This window comes from Eleutherodactylus coqui, chromosome 13 (assembly GCF_035609145.1).
Source record: "Eleutherodactylus coqui strain aEleCoq1 chromosome 13, aEleCoq1.hap1, whole genome shotgun sequence".
Taxonomy (NCBI): domain Eukaryota; kingdom Metazoa; phylum Chordata; class Amphibia; order Anura; family Eleutherodactylidae; genus Eleutherodactylus; species Eleutherodactylus coqui.
The window spans coordinates 17,378,445-17,398,288 of record NC_089849.1 but is presented as its reverse complement, the minus strand read 5'-3'; the positions used below and the strand labels follow the sequence as shown (position 1 = coordinate 17,398,288).

At 43.7% G+C, this 19,844-nt stretch overlaps 1 protein-coding gene across 4 annotated transcripts in view; it reads left to right on the top strand.

The window, feature by feature from the left end:
* The first annotated feature begins 6,488 nt into the window (after nt 1–6,488).
* Nucleotides 6,489–19,844, top strand: part of NKAIN4 (sodium/potassium transporting ATPase interacting 4) — an 87,305-nt gene continuing 73,949 nt past the window's right edge. For 3 of the 4 annotated variants that reach the window (XM_066586522.1, XM_066586519.1, XM_066586521.1), the window contains exon 1: nt 6,489–6,714. In XM_066586522.1, the coding sequence (XP_066442619.1) occupies nt 6,661–6,714 (54 nt within the window). In that variant the 5' untranslated portion in view covers nt 6,489–6,660. The remainder of the gene's footprint in view (nt 6,715–19,844) is intronic. The other variant, XM_066586520.1, reaches the window with a different exon arrangement.

Here is a 19,844-nt window from a genome sequence, read left to right as displayed (position 1 = left end):
AATAATACAGCTATACTGTATATAGCTCAAATAATACTGCAATACTGTATATAGCTCAAATAATACCACCATACACAGCCCAAATAATACTGCTATACTGTATATAGCTCAAATAATACTGCTATACTGTATATAGCTCCAGTAATACCACCATACACAGCCCAAATAATACTGACATGCATAGATCAAATCCTACTAGTATACGGCCTAAATAATACCACTATATACAGCCCAAATACAGGGCGCCCTCTGTCATCCATCGGACCCCCACAGTGTGATTGTGGAGACCCAATGGGTTGCTATGGAACCCAAAGGCTTTAAAATAGCCTCCGGGCCTGCCAGCTACAGTGACCTATGAGGCCGTCCCTGGTTGAGCTTGATAGGCTGTATCATGCACTGCTGCACTGAAGTATCGCAGTGTATTACAAGAATGACCAAGTGTGCTCTTCAGGTCCCCTGGTGGGGCGGAAGTAAAAAGTGGGGAAAAAAAGTGCTATTTTAGTGTGCAATAGGCACAAAAGTAATGACCGAAATGTGCGTGAAAAATGTACATGCGACCGAACCCCATGACATCAAAGGGCGCTATTCACAAAGGTAAAAAAAAAATAATAAAACTTTCCACAATTGCAGATTTTGTTAATTTTGCTACTACAAAAAAAATAGAATACTGAGTGATGAAAATGTTATGTGTCCCCAAAATGAGGGCTGGAGCCCCCCCCACACACACACATAGAGCGCCGATGATGGAAAAACACATTTAATGGCCCTTGGAATGCGGCGACACAAAAAGACATCTTTAAAAAAAAGTGTCTTTTATGGACAAAAATAGCACAATCTAACAAACTGCGTACATTTGGTATCACCGGGATCGAGCTGAACGCCGTAAAAAAGGATCCCAAAAAACAAACGGCCAAATTCCTTTTTTCCCCCCAATCCCTCTGAAAAAATGAATGAAAGTTATACAATACATTAATTGTTCCCAAACATGAAGTCATTAACAATACAGCTCGTTCCACTAACGATCAGCCCTCATACATGTGTGGCGAAGGGATGTTATAAAGTTCTGGCTCTTGGAACGCCATGTTGAAAAAAAAAAAAATTAGTTGGTCATTAAGCCGCAAACAATCTTCGTCACTAGCGACTAAACTAGTACATGGAATGACGGGACTGGAATACCCAGAGAGGCACCAAAATTGGGACTATTTACTCTAGAAAAAAGAAGGTTAAGAGGCGACCAAATAACTATATATAAATACATGAGGGGACAATACAAGGATCTCTCCCATGATCTGTTTATACCCAGGACTGCGACGGTAACGAGAGGGCATCCGCTACATCTAGAAGAAAGCAGGTTTCATTGCCAACACAGAAAAGGGTTCTTTACTGTAAGAGCAGTGAGACTGTGGAACTCTCTGCCTGAGGACGTGGTGATGGCAAAATCCTTAGAGGAGGTTAAAAGAGCCTTGTGTGGTGCAGAGTGTAAGCTCTTGCCTACGACCTGAAGGTTGCAAGTTCGATTCCCACATGCGTCAGGTAGCCGGCTCAAGGTTGACTCAGCCTTCCATCCTTCTGAGGTCGGTAAAATGAGAACCCAGCTTGGTTCTTAAGTAATAATTACCTGAAAGCGCTGTGTAATAAGTTGGCGCTATACAAATACCAAAAGGGGTATTTCTAGAGCGGAAGGATATTAAAGGATATAAATCTTAGGTTAATTGTTAATCCTGGTATATAGGCAGGTAGCAACTATTAGGGATTAGTCTGATTGCCATTAGGGAGTCAGGAAGGAATTTTTTCCCCAAAAGGGCTAATTGGCTTCTGTCCTTGGGGTTTTTTGCCTTCCTCTGGATCAACACAAGAGGATAGACAGGCTGGACTAGATGGACAATGTCTTCATTCAGCCTAACGAACTATGTTACAAAGGGGTTAATTACGTCACTTGTTGGGGGATAAGCAAATAATGAAAGCTGCACAGATGGCGACTGATGCAAGATTTAAGGAAGCCCCTTGTATACAAGACGACTATTGGACGCCTTCACACAGGAGGACCGTCGCTCGGTGAAAGCAGGCGGAGCGGCTGGAGATTGTTCCACCCGCCCCCATCCACAGCATAGATGAACGATGCAGCGGAAGATCAGCGATGAAGGATCCGATCGGCGCCTTATCACTGCATGCATTCACACTGCACAATTACCGCGCCAATCCCTCGCTCTAATGTGCAGTTTACACAATAAGCGTGCCGTGTAAAGGCTGCTTTAGGAAGGTCACAATATAGCTGGATTCACACGGGCGTATATCCGCTGGGTTTTCATGCCCGGCCGATATATGCGGTCCCTCTGATGCATTGGTTTACAAAGCATCCGTGCATATTGGCGTATTTTTGCGACGTAAAAGCTCCCGGCCACCAAGATAGTGCATTTCAGCTGGGCGCTTTTACATCGCCGGCAGCTGCATAGTCTCCTATGGGAGCCTATGAGAGCTGCTGTAGGAGGGAGTTTAGCAGTGTGACTGCTAAACTCTCACCCCCTTCCCTGGCACAGCAGCTTTGGCATATATGTGCCAGGCCAGGGCCATCTAACGTTTGTGTGCTCGTTCACACGGTTTTACATCGCCGGTGGGCGAACATAACGCCGCCGATGCCCGTGTGAATCCAGCCCAAGGTGCCTTCTCTGGATCTCTGACAAGGAGTTCTCATTAATCATTCACACCCAGCATTGTGATGGAACCGCAGGCTTTAGAGGCTACATGGGGATGTAAGACAGAGGTGGTTGTGTGACGAAGACCACCGTGTCGCCCTGCTACTCTGCGCCGCCATTCAGCCCAATGGAGTCCCAATGCGAACTGCAGGAGCAACGCTGCCACAACCTGAAACTCACAAGGTAACTCCATTGACTTCAGTGGGATGACGCTGCACTACGCCGCAGCTTTGGTCAGACGTCATCCGTCATGGCAGAATAGCCTACATGGGACTACTTTGGTCCCCCTTTGGCATCAGTTTATGTGGGAGGACTGAGGGGCACAGTGGTTTACACTTCTCTTTAATCCAAAATGCGGAAAGAAATGGAGACCGAAAGTCAAAGTGGTCACATTAACTTCTATGGTTCAATCCACGGTTCCATTGCAATGGCGTTTATGGTGATTCCCACTGAACCCTGAGATGGAAACTGGGGACAGAGGAAGGATCAGTGTGTGGGAACATTCATCAGACACTAGCTTGGTGTGGCGGTGTTATTTGGGCCGGGTATTGGTCATATTGGTATTGCTTAGTGCACTTTGTTCAGCAGACAACATGCAGTGAGAGTGTACCTACTGTACGGAGGTAAGTGCCCTGGTCTATGTTATATCACACACACTGTATGGACATAAGTATGTGGACGCTGCATGTTTTCAGAAAAGGTGCGTAATTCTTCTATTTAGTGACGTGTCGGCCGTCCTTCTGTTTGTATGGTAGCGGCCGCACGTCGAGGCAGACTTCCCACAAGTTCTCAGTAAGTCTGGGCAGCAGTAGCTTGCCATCCCTCATGCCAGGCTGTGAGAAGAGATGGTTGCGAGGAAGGGCATGGGTGGCGGTGCTGTACCCGTCGCTCCAGTTCGTCCCACAAGGGCTCGATCGGATGAATGGTTATTACAAAATGGATGTTTTTCCGCGCTCACGGACAGCGTTTTCTCGCCCATTCACATGACCAATGCCTATATAATGGACACTGCTAAACTGCTTCCCCTTGCCTTTCTTTCTCTAGCTCCCATAAGAGTCTATGGGAGCCGCTGAGGTATTATCTTTTTGCCCAGCGTATGTGCGTCGACATGTATTTCGGTCACATATGTTAAATTTTTGACGATTCAACGTTTTTACGCGCCGTATATTCGCCCGTGTGAGCGGATGCATTGTAAACCAATGGCTTAGATGGTCGCGTATATCTGCCAGGCGTAAAAACGACGACGTTTCTGCGCTCGTGTGAAAGAGCCCTAAAGGAGTTATACTGTATTTTACTGTGTCTCTGTTGTGTGCATTACCCATAGTTGTAGCTGCACTTCACCATTTCAACCACTGGATGGCAGCAGCTTCCTGAGCACAGTCTTGCTGTCTTGACTAAGGAGAACTTGCCTAGTAACAGGTGACCCACGCCATCCACCCCGGAGAAGTGCTGGAGACGAATTGCTAACACCTCCACTTTCCGCCTCTGTGGACGGCTACCTGGTAAGTACCGCACCATTTAATGTATCCATTACCAACCCACCGGATTAATGCTAGACTATCAAATATTCTGGTTTATCAGATGGGTAATGGCAAACCTATGTAACTTACCTGTAAGGGTAGAGAAAACCTTCAGGAAGGCTGGGGGCCCACAACAATCACAAGATCTGCAACTAAAGCCCCTTTTACACGGAACAATTATTGTGCAAATGACTCGTTAGATCGAGCGGTTTACACGATAATTGTGCAGTGTGAACGCATGCAGGTTGATTGGATCTTTCATGCAGACCATAAAATCATCGTTAGTCGCCGCTGCATCATTCAGTTTAAACAGGCAGTCGCTCATCTACGACCGATGGCCTCTTTACTGTGAATGGAGGCGAGCGGCTGGAAGATCTCCGGCCCGTTATGTCTGTATCCACCGAGTGATGATACTCCTGTGTGAAAGTAGAAGAGGGATCATCGCTGGGATGACGGCAACTTCAGAGCCCCACAGCCTTCCTGTGGAAAAGGGGCTGAACTCTCCTGCAATTAGATGCATTTCCTCATTGCTTCTCTCCTCTCAGTCTTCGGCTTTTGCAGTTTTGTAGAACTCTGTGCCAGAAAGAAGCGCCAGACTGACAGATTTTCTGGATTATTAGATGCTAGCTCAATTTGCACATATTCTTTATACACGGCCAAACCACTGGGCCAGCCTGCACCAAATTTGCCAGATATGCAAATTAGGTACTTCAGAATATTTAAGACCCGCTCCCTAAGACTAACCGTTCTCAACATATTCGCAAAAAATCGGAAATACAAACACAGATATTAAAGGCGTTGTCTGCTTACTAGACAACTCCGCTTCAGTAGGAAAAATTAAGTGAACTATACTTACCTCTTCGCAACCACTGGGATCCAGCTCTGCAGCCCCACTGTGGTCCCGGTGATTACTGTGACACATGATGTCACAGGAAATCAGGTGACTGCTGCAGTATCATGTTACTGACTGCCTGGCATCTTAGTGGTTAGGATGTGAGCAAGGATGCCAGGAGAACGAGTGGTAATGCTGTAGTCTCATTGGCTGCAGCGGTTCCCCGATTTCTTGTGACATCATCTGTCACAGCAATCACCGGGACTACAGCGGGCTGCAGCACTGGATGTTTGCTTCCCTGGAGGGGTAAGTATAGTTCTGTTTATTATTTTAATGCAGGGAATCCTATTGAATCGGGGGTCTCCAGTAACCAGGCAACTCCTTTAATTAAAATCTCTTCAGGACGCCACTGGCGGGCCGTCAAATTTTTGCGCATAAGAACCAGCCATTTCTTTTTACTTGCCTTTAGCGGACTGTAATTTATTATGTTGTCTTCATATCAGTGGCAAACAAAGTTTTTAACCGCACACGCCCCACTTTATTAGAGTCAAAATGTGTGCTTCCATGTGACCCCGGAGTGCAACATAAAATCACGTGACAAGTTTTTCGTGGATCAGTTTCAGTGTGAATCCACATTAGATGTGAAAATCCAGCGATCTGAGTGATTCCAACAAGGCCGGTCATCGGTCTAAAATAGCTGTCGCCCGGGATGTCGCTGCCAACTGCATGGGGGTTTTGAAGTGCTGCGGTCTGGCGAGTATACCAAGAATGGCGTGATCGACGAAAAACATCCAGCCTCACTGAAATATAATATTAATGTGTGGATACCACACGTTAATTGGGCACTGTATGGCGGTATTGTGTGAGCACTGTAGATGACTATTATTTAGGCATTACATGGCAGTATATTTGGACATTTGGGAGTATTACTAAGGCATCATTTGTACATTGAATGGCAGTATTTTGTAAGCAATATATGGCAGTTCTCTGTGCGCTATATGGCAGTGTAATTTGAAGTATATAAATTATAAGCACTAGGCGGTATTATTTTACATATGCATCTATTGGGTAAAAACTATCTAAAACTGTTGAGCAGGGGGCCCTACTGTACTTGGTGCCCAGTTCCCCATTTTCTCTATACCCTGCTGGTAATAGAAGCATATTGGGGAATTGCATTATTACTCTACCTCATAGTAGTGGAAGTATTATAATACCAGATATTGGTATACTTTACGTACCGCCATCCCTACCAGTGTCTATAAACTCTTTGTCTACGACTATTTGCAGCGGACATTATGAGATGCATTCATTATCGACTCGGGGCTCTGACCATTGTCAGACTCTTTTGTCTGGGATTATTCAGCACGGCTCCTTTAAGACAAGCAGCGGGCCCCCTCCCTCCTCCTTGCAATTGTGAGAAAGGGAGATTAAGGGGGAGAGGCTGAGCATCAGTTGATCACATTGTGAGAAAAGCATCTGTTCCTACGTATCAGTGTGCTGAAGGCTGCTACTCCCTGCTTGTGTCCAGACCATGGTCCCCCGCCACAAAGCCCCATAAGCAAAGGCGACTGGCTGATCAGGGGGTCTGCAATAAAGACTCAACCCGGGCAACAGAATGGGATGCTGCACGGGAAGATGCACCTTAATTCTCCTCTGCACAGTCCAGCTGGTGAGTTCCCATTGACTTCTAACTATCACATTATCACTTTGTAACCAAGCCCGCACACCGCTGGGCTGCGGTATATAGCGTATATAGTGGCAATAAGGCTTAGAGGGGACATTGCACTTTCAGTCATTTAAGGAATTCATGGGATCTGGTGGAAAACGTGCCAAGACACCCCTGCCGCTGGTCAGGTGGCATTATTCAGAACCTCCACCAGGGCATGTCCATGTGCAGCAATAGTAGCCGCACTGCTGCCCCCAACATTTAGGAAACTACAATGAAAGGCGTTAAAATTTATCACAGTTTTGGCAAAATTTGGAAAAATGTTCTTAAAACTGTGTATAGTAAAACCACATGATATTATACCGCCTGATCGTTGGCTTCACTTTTCCCCATTAAAGACAATAGAAAAAAAGCGATAAAAAAAAAAAGAAGCAACATTAGAATTCAAAAGAGCAGTGTCAGGCAATCCGAGGACTTGGGTTTGGGCACCGATTGCCATACCCCCATCATTCTCAGGGCTGCCAAACAGTAGCATAGGAGCCAAATAACCTATTAGTGCTCTATCACAGGGAGAAACACGGAGAACACACTAACTGCATGGACAGGAGGGCAGTATTATAGCAATTATATTGTACATAGGGGGCAGTATTATAGTAGTTATATTCTTGTACCTACGGGGCAGTATTATAGTAGTTATATTCTTGTACATAGGGGGCAGTATTATAGTAGTTATATTCTTGTACATAGGAGGCAGTATTATAGCAGTTATATTCTTCTACATAGGGGGCAGTATTATAGCAATTATATTCTTGTACATAGGGGGCAGTATTATAGTAGTTATATTCTTGTACATAGGAGGCAGTATTATAGCAGTTATATTCTTCTACATAGGGGGCAGTATTATAGCAATTATATTCTTGTACATAGGGGGCAGTATTATAGTAGTTATATTCTTGTACATAGGAGGCAGTATTATAGCAGTTATATTCTTGTACATAGGGATCAGTATTATAGTAGTTATATTCTTGTACATAGGAGCAGTATTATAGCAGTTATATTCTTGTACATAGGAGCAGTATTATAGCAGTTATATTCTTGTACATAGGAGCAGTATTATAGCAGTTATATTCTTGTACATAGGGGGCAGTATTATAGCAGTTATATTCTTGTACATAGGAGCAGTATTATAGCAGTTATATTCCTGTACATAGGGAGCAATATTATAGTAGTTATAGTCTTGTACATAGGGGGCAGTATTATAGCAGTTATATTCTTGTACATAGGAGCAGTATTATAGCAGTTATATTCTTGTACATAGGGAGCAGTATTATAGCAGTTATATTCTTGTACATAGGGGGCAGTATTATAGCAGTTATATTCTTGTACATAGGGGGCAGTATTATAGTAGTTATATTGTACATAGGGGGCAGTATTATAGTAGTTATATTCTTGTACATAGGGGGCAGTATTATAGTAGTTATATTGTACATAGGGGGCAGTATTATAGTAGTTATATTCTTGTACATAGGGGGCAGTATTATAGTAGTTATATTCTTGTACATAGGGAGCAGTATTATAGTAGTTATATTCTTGTACATAGGAGCAGTATTATAGTAGTTATATTCTTGTACATAGAGGGCAGTATTATAGTAGTTATATTCTTGTACATAGGGGGCAGTATTATAGTAGTTTTATTCTTGTACATAGGGGCAGTATTATAGTAGTTATATTCTTGTACATAGGGGGGCAGTATTACAGTAGTTATATTCTTGTACATAGGGGGCAGTATTATAGTAGTTATATTCCTATACATAGAAGGCAGTATTATTGTAGTTATATTCTTGTACATAGGGAGCATTATTATAGTAGTTATATTCTTGTTCATAGGGGGCAGTATTATAGTAGTTATATTCTTGTACATAGGGGGCAGTATTATAGTAATTCTTGTACGTAGGAGCAGTATTATAGTAGTTATATTCTTGTTCATAGGGGGCAGTATTATAGTAGTTATATTCTTGTACATAGGGGGCAGTATTATAGTAGTTATATTCTTGTACATAGGGGGCAGTATTATAGTAGTTATAGTCTGGTACATAGGGGGCAGTATTATAGTAGTTATATTCTTGTTCATAGGGGGCAGTATTATAGTAGTTATATTCTTGTACATAGGGGGCAGTATTATAGTAATTATATTCTTGTACGTAGGAGCAGTATTATAGTAGTTATATTCTTGTTCATAGGGGGCAGTATTATAGTAGTTATATTCTTGTTCGTAGGGGGCAGTATTATAGTAGTTATATTCTTGTACATAGGGGGCAGTATTATAGTAGTTATATTCTTGTACATAGGGGGCAGTATTATAGTAGTTATAGTCTTGTACATAGGGGGCAGTATTATAGTAGTTATATTATTGTACATAGGGGGCAGTATTATAGTAGTTATATTATTGTACATAGGGGGCAGTATTATAGTAGTTATATTCTTGTACATAGGGAGCAGTATTATACTAGTTATATTGTACATAGGGGCAGTATTATAGTAGTTATATTCTTGTACATATAGGCAGTATTATAGTAGTTATATTCTTGTACATAGGGGGCAGTGTTATAGGAGTTATATTCTTGTACATAGGGGGCAGTGTTACAGTAGTTATATTCTTGTACATAGGAGGCAGTATTATAGTAGTTATATTCTTGTACATAGGGGGCAGTATTATAGTAGTTATATTCTTGTACATAGGGGGCAGTATTATAGTAGTTATATTCTTGTACACAGGGGGCAGTATTATAGTAGTTATATTCTTGTACATAGGGGGCAGTATTATAGTAGTTATATTCTTGTACATAGGGGGCAGTAATATAGTAGTTATATTCTTTTACATAGGGGCAGTATTATAGTAGTTATATTCTTGAACATAGGGGGCAGTATTATAGTAGTTATATTCTTGTACATAGGAGGCAATATTATAGTAATAATAATAATAATAATAATAATAAACTTTATTTGTATAGCCCCAACATATTCCGCAGCGCTTACATAGACAGGGGGAATACAGAAAGACAAAAGTACAAACATTACAGAACCACAGTTACATAGTAATCAATTGATGGAAACAATAGGGGTGAGGGTCCTGCTCCAACGAGCTTATATACCACAAGTAGTGGGGTGATAGAGAAGGTAAAGGGCTGGAGATGTGCACGGTATGGCGAGGTGGAGAGTGAGGGGTGATATACACATAGACAATGGTCAGACATTTAGCCGTGTGACGGCAGAAACAGTATGACTGCAGGAGCGGTTTATGATGGCTAGCAGGGATTGCAGTCAGTAGGTCAGGGAGCATGTTATCAGGCGGAGTACAGAGGGGTTTGTTTAGGGAATTCGGTATGCCTCCCTGAAGAGGTGCATTTTTAGAGCACGCCTGAAGTTCTGCGAGTCCTGGATTGCTCGGGTAGCCTTTTGTAGTGCGTTCCAGAGGACCGGTGCTGCTCTGGAGAAGTCTTGGAGGCGGGAATGAGAAGTTCGAATTAAAGGGGCGCTCAATCTGGTTTCGTTAGCAGAGCGGAGAGCCCGGGCTGGTTGATGGATTGAGATGAGGGAGGCGATATAGGGGGGCGCTGCACTGTGGAGGACTTTGTGGATGAAGGTGGCGAGTTTAAATTGAATTCTGTATTTAACGGGCAGCCAGTGCAGTGACTGGCACAGGGCAGAGGCGTCCGAGTAGCGGCTGGACAGGAAGATGAGCCTGGTTTCCGCATTCAGGATGGATTGGAGAGGGTAGATCTGGTGCAGGAGAGGCCGATCAGCAACGAGTTGCAATAATCGAGCCGGGAGTGGATGAGGGCAACAGTAAGCGTTTTTAGCGTGTCCACAGTGAGAAAAGAGCGGATTCTTGCGATGTTCTTGAGGTGCAGCTGAAATGTTCGGGCCAGAGATTGGATGTAAGGGGTAAAAGAGAGATCAGAATCAAATATGACTCCAAGGCAGCGGGCATGTGGTCTAGGAGTTATGGTGGCGCCACACACTGAGACGGAGATGTCAGGAGGAGGTCAGTTAGTGGAGGGTGGAAATACCAGCAGGTCAGTTTTAGAGAGGTTTAGTTTTAGGTAGAGAGAGGACATGGTGCTAGAGACAGCGGACAGACAGTTGGTGATGTTTTGGAGGAAGGGTGCAGAGATGTCACGGGCAGAGGTGTATAGCTGGGTGTCATCAGCGTACAGGTGGTATTGGAGGCCAAATCTCCTGATGGTTTGTCCAATAGGGGCTGTGTAGATAGAGAAAAGAAGGGGGCCGAGGACAGAGCCCTGGGGAACCCCAACAGCAAGGGGAAGAGGAGGGGAGGTAGAGCCAGCAAAGGAGACACTGAACGAGCGGTTAGATAGGTAGGAAGAGAACCAGGAGAGGGCAGTGTCCTTTAGGCCAATGGAGCAAAGCATACTGAGGAGGAGATTGTGGTCAACAGTGTCAAATGCTGCGGAGAGGTCAAGGAGGATCAGTAGGGAGTAATCGCCCCTCGATTTGGCTGTCAGTAGGTCATTGGATACCCTTGTAAGGGCAGTTTCTGTCGAGTGATATATTCTTCTACAAAGGAGCAGTATTATAGTAGTTATATTCTTGTACATAGAATCAGTATTATAGTAGTTATATTCCTGTACATAGGAGGCAGTATTATAGTAGTTATATTCTTGTACATAGAGGGCAGTATTATAGTAGTTATATTCTTGTACATAGGAGCAGTATTATAGTAGTTATATTCTTGTACATAGGAGAAGTATTATAGTAGTTATATTCTTGTACATAGAGGGCAGTATTATAGTAGTTATATTCTTGTACATAGGGGGCAGTATTATAGTAGTTATTATAGTCTTGTACATAGGAGCAGTATTATAGTAGTTATATTCTTGTACATAGAGGGCAGTATTATAGTAGTTATATTCTTGTACATAGGAGGCAGTATTATAGTAGTTATATTCTTGTACATAGGAGGCAGTATTATAGTAGTTATATTCTTATACATAGGGAGCAGTATTATAGTAGTTATATTCTTGTACATTGGGGGCAGTATTATAGTAGTTATATTCTTGTACACAGGGGGCAGTATTATAGTAGTTATATTCTTGTACATAGGGGGCAGTATTATAGTAGTTATATTCTTATACATAGGGAGCAGTATTATAGTAGTTATATTCTTGTACATAGGGGGCAGTATTATAGTAGTTATATTCTTGTACATAGGGGGCAGTATTATAGTAGTTTTATTCTTGTACACAGGGGGCAGTATTATAGTAGTTATATTCTTGTACATAGGGGGCAGTATTATAGTAGTTATATTCTTGTACATAGGGGGCATTATTATACTAGTTATATTCTTGTATATAGGGGGCAGTATTATACTAGTTATATTCTTGAACATAGCAGTAGTATTATAGTAGTTATGTTCTTGTACATAGGAACAGTATTATAGTAGTTATATTCTTGTACATAGGGGCAGTATTCAGTATTATAGTAGTTATATTCTTGTACATAGGAGGCAGTATTATAGTAGTTATATTCTTGTACATAGGGGCAGTATTATAGTAGTTATATTCTTGTACATAGGGGGCAGTGTTATAGTAGTTATATTTTTGTACATAGGGAGCAGTATTATAGTAGTTATATTCTTGTACATAGGGACCAGTATTATAGTAGTTATATTCTTGTACATAGGGAGCAGTATTATAGTAGTTATATTTTTGTACATAGGGGCAGTATTATAGTAGTTATATTCTTGTACATAGGAGACAGTATTATAGTAGTTATATTCTTGTACATAAAGGCAGTATTATAGTAGTTATATTCTTGTACATAGGGGGCAGTATTATAGTAGTTATATTCTTGTACATAGGGGCAGTATTATAGTAGTTATATTCTTGTACATATGGGGCAGTATTATAGTAGTTATATTCTTGTACATATGGGGCAGTATTATAGTAGTTATATTCTTGTACATAGGGGGCAGTATTATAGTAGTTATATTCTTGTACATAGGGGGCAGTATTATAGTAGTTGTATTCTTGTACATAGGGGGCAGTATTATGGTAGTTATATTCTTGTACATAGGGGGCAGTATTATAGTAGTTATATTCTTATATCTAGGGGGCAGTATTATAGTAGTTATATTCTTATATCTAGGGGGCAGTATTATAGTAGTTATATTCTTGTATATAGGGAGCAGTATTATAGTAGTTATATTCTTGTATATAGGGAGCAGTATTATAGTAGTTATATTCTTGTACATAGGGGGCAGTATTATAAAAGTTGTAGTCTTTCGCATAGGGGGGCAGTATTATAGAAGTTATTCTTGTACTCAGAGAACATTTTACTTAGCGATGGATTCTGTATGTTCCAAGCTAATATAATGAGTCAGTATATTTACACTTGATGGATTTTTTGGCCCTCATGAATTAAGTGATCTGCATCTGCCTATAAGAGTAATATGAGGGAGATGTAAAGCAGATGTTGCTGGAATGTCTTGATCTCAGTAGTTAGTATAACACTTTTACTATTTGTCACATCGTTTGTAACTGCCTGTCGGCCATCTCACCCTCCCCCCATTTTTATTACATTCATTTATGAGCCTGGACAAGTGTCTCTCCCAGTGATCTGTAGTGACTTGTCGTAATTTATTGCTGACTTTTGGAATTTTATGTTCCCAGGGTCAAGTTGGTTTTTAACAAAAACATAAAAACTTTAAAAAGTTTCTGAAAAACAAAAATGCTGTAAAGTGAAGGAAATTTTTACTGCAGTGAAGCAGCATGGATTAAGGCCTCTTTCACACGGGCTACAAAATCTCGTTAAAATCATTGCTACAAAACACATGTATGTGAAGCTTATGGTTTCCAGGGATTCTTTCACATGAGAAATGTTTTGTAGCCTGAAAGATCCCATTGGAAATCATGGGCTTCACATACTGTGTTTCCCTGATAATAAGCCCTACCCTGATTTTTGGTGGTGGTGGCCTTGAAATATAAGTCCTCCCCCGAAAATAAGCCCTAGCCAGACTACATGTAAAAAAACAAAAAAAATAATACTCACCCAGCAGCCGGGGTTCGGGTCCCTCATGCTGGTCTCCGTCGCTGCTGCAAACTTTCGGGTCCTCCTGAATGCCGCCAGAGCACTTCTTCCTGGTAGCGGGGCTTTAATACCCCGCCTCCAGCAAGCTAATGCTCTGATGGGTTAATCGAGCGCTGCGTCAGCCAATGAAAGCCGGCGCTCAATTAACCAATCACAGCCATTCAATGATATAATTCAATGAATGGCTGTGATTGGTTAATCGAGCGCTGGCTCTCATTGGCTGACATGGCGCTCAATTAACTATTCAGAGCATAAGCTTGCTGGAGGCGGGGTATTCAAGCCCTGCTACTAGTAAGAACTGCTCTTTCGGTGTGCTGGAAGACACGGAAGCCTGCAGCACCGACGGAGACCAGAGCGAAGGACTTGACTGCCGGCTGCTAGGTAAGTATTATAAGACACACCCCAAAAATAAGACACTGTGCCTGTTTTGAGGTAAAAATTAATATAAGACAGTGTCTTATTTTCAGGGGAAATGATTCTGTAGCACATGTGAAACAGGTGTAATGGGGGCTTTATGTCAGTCCCAGTTTAATGGCAGTGATAGTTATAAGTGGGGAGGGGTCAGAAGGCATTCTGCTATCCATGCCCCGCACAACACCTGCCAGCATTAAGCATGGTGGGCTATATTATAGTTATCCCCAGATCTGAACTGCAACACTAGTTACCTCCCAAGTGTTTGAGATGCTACATAACAGCCATCTTGATGTCAGTGAATGGAAACATTCTCATAAAGCTGACAACCCCATTGATATTTAGAGCTCCACGGAGACTCTTGATCATACCACAGTTGCAGTAAAAACACGGGTCAATGCAACCATCCCTTGAATGTTGAAAAACTTTGTCTGCCAAGCGCAAACATCTCAACTATTTTTCCCATAGGGATATATTTTAGCTGCGGGTTACTGCAGAGCTCTTGCCTAATACTTTTCAATACTGAGGGTCTGCAAAAATTGTATGTAGTTTACACAATTGTCTGTGTAATAAGCAACAAGTGCCCCATAAAGTAATGAAGGGCACTATTACTTTATGGGGCACTTGTTGCTTATTTCACAGAAGATTGTATAGACTATATACAGTTGTTGCAGACCCTCAGCATTGAAAATCATTTTCAAGATAATAATTCCCCCATAGTGCCCATAAGAAGCAATAATGCCTACTTTGTGCTGCACGGTAATAGTGCCTTCTTTTATGCCCCCCTCCCACACACACACACACACACACAGTAATAACTCCCTTTCGTAACCTCTCACATGGTAGTAATGCCTACTTTGAGCCCTGGATAAGTATGAGAGCCCCCTCTATTTCTCCAACACAGTTATAGAGCCCGCTTGTTAGGGTGTGCTGCTGGGATCTGTAGCTCTACATGGGTTTCCAGCAGCGCAGCCCACAGGTGAGGGTTGATTGAGCTGGCTGGGTGTGGATTTCTCCAGCCAGCCAATCCCCCAGGTCTGCTGCTCATATATGCCAGCTACTCTGCTAGACGCTGCTGGGCTTTCCTCTGTTTGTTCAGTGTCTAGGTGTGAACAGTGTCATGTTCCTGCGTGTCTGTGCATGTGCCGGACATGTGGTGTGAACAGTCCTGTTCAGGGTGCATGGTATTCTGTGTTGTATGCAAATCCCTGGCGTGTTGGTGTGAGCTGCGCTCAGCCCTGCTGTGTTTCGTTTCTCATCTAGGTAGGTCTCTAGGTTCCAGTGTGGGGCCGTCTCTGTCGGGATGATCGTTCCGCAGGCAGGCAGGTTTCATGTGGAAGTTGTCTCGTAGAGTAGGGACCTGCGAAACAACAGGGACCCTTGAAGTGGGCCCATGGGCTTAAGTATTTTCGCCAGAGCTTCCTTTGTACCCTATCATGTAATGCTTCCCCCACCCCCCTGAACCACGAAAGAGAGCCTACCCCTTGTCACATACACAGGATAAACTGTATGGTAGGGTTGTTTGGGTGGTTTTGGGAAACCATATGGGTTCCCCCTTTCCCCAGAGAATTGGGTCCTGGGTAACCTCCCAAACTACTCCTATTATAATCTGCCACTGTCTATACTGATACATTGTAGCAATCTATCAGGACAGGAGATAGATTTGTGCTGCCGATGTATTTAGTTTACAGAAGATTGTCTACACTAGATACAATTGTAACAAACCCTCAGCTGTGGCTATAAACAAGAAAGTTTCCACTCAATGACGGCAAGCAAACTGAGAGGAATTGAAGCACAAAGTATTTTAGAAAGCTGTGACTAATCCCAGCATTACTGCCCCCGGGGTTGTGTCATGTGACATCTCGCTGTGTATATGGTCAGGTAATGGGGTATATGAGTTTGGGAAATCTGTGTGGCAAATGAATGAGACCTCCACCTCGGTGGTGGGCACCTATTGTCTGCATGGTGTCAGGGTGGTCTCAGTAGTTGGGGGTTGGGCAGGAAGATCTAGTGAGGCGGTTTCCAAGCACCAAGTGCAGGAACGCCAGGCTTGTGTGGCATCCAGAGCCTTCAACAATACAAAAATGGGATCGGTGTTAACTCTGTGATCACTGCAAAGCTTCCAAGATAATATCATATAAATCCCTGCATGCAACATTTGTAATATATGATAGCGGCAGCTTCTTATGCTGCATGAGGCACTTTAAACCCCTGGATGTACTGCTATTAACCCCCCTACCTCCTTAGGGCGAGCACCCACTGGCGTTTGCGTTCTCCGCGGGGAAAAAACGCAGCGTTTTCGCCGCGTTTCTCGCGTTTTTCCGCGCGTTTTTCGCGGCGTTTTTCGCGGCGTTTTCGCGGCGTTTTGCGTTAATTTCCATTGACATTCATGGGTGCATTAGGAGAAAAATAGGGACACATATGCAACTGACAGTTCCTATGTTAAAAACGCAAACGCAATGCAAAAAAAACGCCAGTGGACAGGAACACATGTTATCTCTATGCCTGTGCAGGAAAAACGCAAAACGCAAAACGCAGGTAAAAAAACGCCAGTGGGTGCTCGCCCTATTTAAAGGGGTATCTCCATCTCAGCAAGTGATCTCCTATCCACAGGATTGGGGATAACTTGGTAATTGGTAGGAAGGGGGGGGGTCTGACGTGCTCCAAAGTTCTTGCAGTGCTGGCCTCGCCTGCACTCCGTTCATTTTAATGCGACAGAGGGAGATTGATGTGTTTGGCAATCTTCCGTCATTCCATAGAAGTGAATGGAGCGGTGATCAAACATCTGCACTGCCTCTCCATTTACTTCAATGGGACCACTGGAGATGGCTGAGTTCAAGCACTCCGCTATCTCAGGTGGTCCCATTTAAGGGAATGAAGCGGAAGCACACGTGTGCAGCCACCCCTGCCAGGATTTCAGGACACGCTACTGCTGAAGTCTCGGAACTGGGGGATCTTAGCAATCGGAGCCCATTGATCAGCAAGTTTTCCCCTATACTCTGGATAGGGGATAACTTGATAATTGTTGGCAGTCCAACCACTAGGAACCCCCACCCATCTCCAGATATTATCCCCAATGCTTCCTGAAGTCCTGGCAGCTGCTCTTGTACACCTCTGCTCCATTCACTTTAATGGGACAGAGAGAGATTGATGCGCTTATCTATATTCCTATATCCCATAGAACTAAATGGACTAATGGTGACACATTTGCACCTTCACTCCATTCACTTCAATGGGACTGCTGGAGATTGCCGAGTTCAAGTGCTCCGCTATCTCTGGCGATCTCATTGAAGTGAATGGCGTAGAGGTGTGCATGCACCGCTACTAATGCCAGAACTTCGGGACTGATGGGGATCCAAGCTGTCAGATTCTCACTGATCAGCAAGTCTGATGTATAGGGATATCTTGCTGAGATAGGAATGTCCCTTTAATTGATGCCCACAAAGTGCGGGATATTATAGGGGTATTCTGGGAGATTTTGAACTTTTGCTATTGACGACGGACAGATCATTGGCGCTCTCCATTTACTTGGGGTATTGCTGGGAGTCCCAGTGGATGAACCCACAAAAATCAGACGCTTATCCCCCATCCCAAAAATCTGAGGCCATACCTGTACATTGTATGGGGATTACCGCAAGCCATTGGGGCTAGTACGTAGTTAGGTGCAGTCGGCACTCCTTCCAGTGCAAAATCATTATCACAGCGCCAAGTGGATTTCCCCAATAATTAATCACTTATTTTGATGGCCGCCAGTGTTTTTTCCAGTGCAAATGATTGAAGTTGCCATGGTGATACTGCAGCACATTGCCCTACCCCCACCCAGTGTCCCCCTCCTCCACCATTGCCCCTTGTTATTATAAGTAGCCTAAGGTCTAACAAAATATGGTGGTCCGCTCTAATTAAGGCTTAGTTCACCCTAACCTTTTTATTTCTGTTGTTTTGGCTCCGTCATAGGAACCAAACAACGAATATAACAGAAACGCCGTCACGAACGTTGCGCAGTGGACCCCCTTTACTATAGTGGGGTCCACTGGTCTTCCAGTATGTCGGTCAATATTTTCCAAGATTTTGTGCCAGATCTCTGCGAACATGCCATTACTCTTCAATGGTATGATGATAGGCTTAGATACATGATAGGCTTAGATACACAAATCAACAGACAGTATCATACATGATAGGATTAGATACACAGCTTAGCAGATAGTATCACACATGATAGCATAGGCTTACGGCCCTTTTACACGAGCCAACAGTTGTTTAAACGACTATACGAGTGCTGATGTCACCGCTAAGGTCGTGAGCGCTCGTACGGAACGTTTATACCGAACGACTTCCCAACTGGATCGCTAGCTTCTCGCTCAGTGCTCCACCTTCTATGTGAGGTGCTGAGTGGGGAGCATTTACACGTAATGAGATGCCTGTGATCCAGCTGAAAGTCAGCGATAAGGACAAGTGAACGAATAGTGAGCGGCATTCAACCTGTGCGCTCTTAAAAAGAACTCGCTATACAGCTCAGCCGCAAGAGACCAATCGGAGGCTCCACAGCTCCACTCGTGCTTAGCTTCGTGTATGACCCACTAATCCATCAGCCTGGTCTCATGCAAAAATAAAATGTCAGCTTCAATTCGGCTGAGAAAATCCAAAGACCGTAAACCTAGCGGCATCTGACCTAATGCTGGCAACATTAATGGATGCCAGTGTCAATGGGATGAGTGCTGCCATCATTGGGGATCGAGTTGAATAACTTTCCTCTTACTCTCCCCCTACTCCCTACTAGAGGAAGAGGTCTCCTCTTTATTTTTCTTTGAAGAAACTGATACAACCATACATTCTCTCTCACACCCACTCACATTCTTACCTTCACCTTTCAGGCTCAGGGTAGCCCCCTTCCCAGAGGAAACCAAATCCCCTTTAGAAAGAAATCCAGCATTCTTCGGGTTCCTTCCTTAAAGGCTTCCGCCACCACACCTGCCTCCACCTCTGGCACCTCACCTTCGGCCTCGCCCCCTGGGAAGAATCTAGAGGTGTTATCTTGGGCTTGAAAGCAGTTAGAGAGGTCAACCAGAGGAGAACCACTTGGGCTCTTCTTTGGTAACTGTACCAAATGATCCCACTCTAGAGAGGAAGAACCCCTTTTTTTTCCTTCTAGTTCTTCCCTAACTTACCCTTTTTCTTCTGTTTTTGCCATTTTCCCCCTTCCTCATCCACTCTGTCTTCACGGGAGGATGCAGCAGAACTCTCCATCCTTCTGGTTTCCTCATCCACATCACTATCCCTCAGGGTCTCAGCAGAGGGGTGCACTCTCAGAGTTAGGAGCAGCCCCAGTTTCTTGAGACATACTCCTTCTTCAGCAGTTCCACCCGCTCCGCTTGGCCTGATCAGGCACTCCACTGAGACCCCATAGCTCTTCCTCCTCCTCGTCCCCACCAGCCTCGCCTCTAGACAGATGGGTCTGCTGACACTCCCTCTGTGCCCGACTGGCATTGGCAAAAGAGAAGGGAGAACAACTGAATGGATGCCCTAAAGCACCACAGAGATTACACCGAATTTCCTCATAGGACGAGGGTACCTAGCACAGTACCTCACATTGTACACTAAAATGTGTGGGGTCA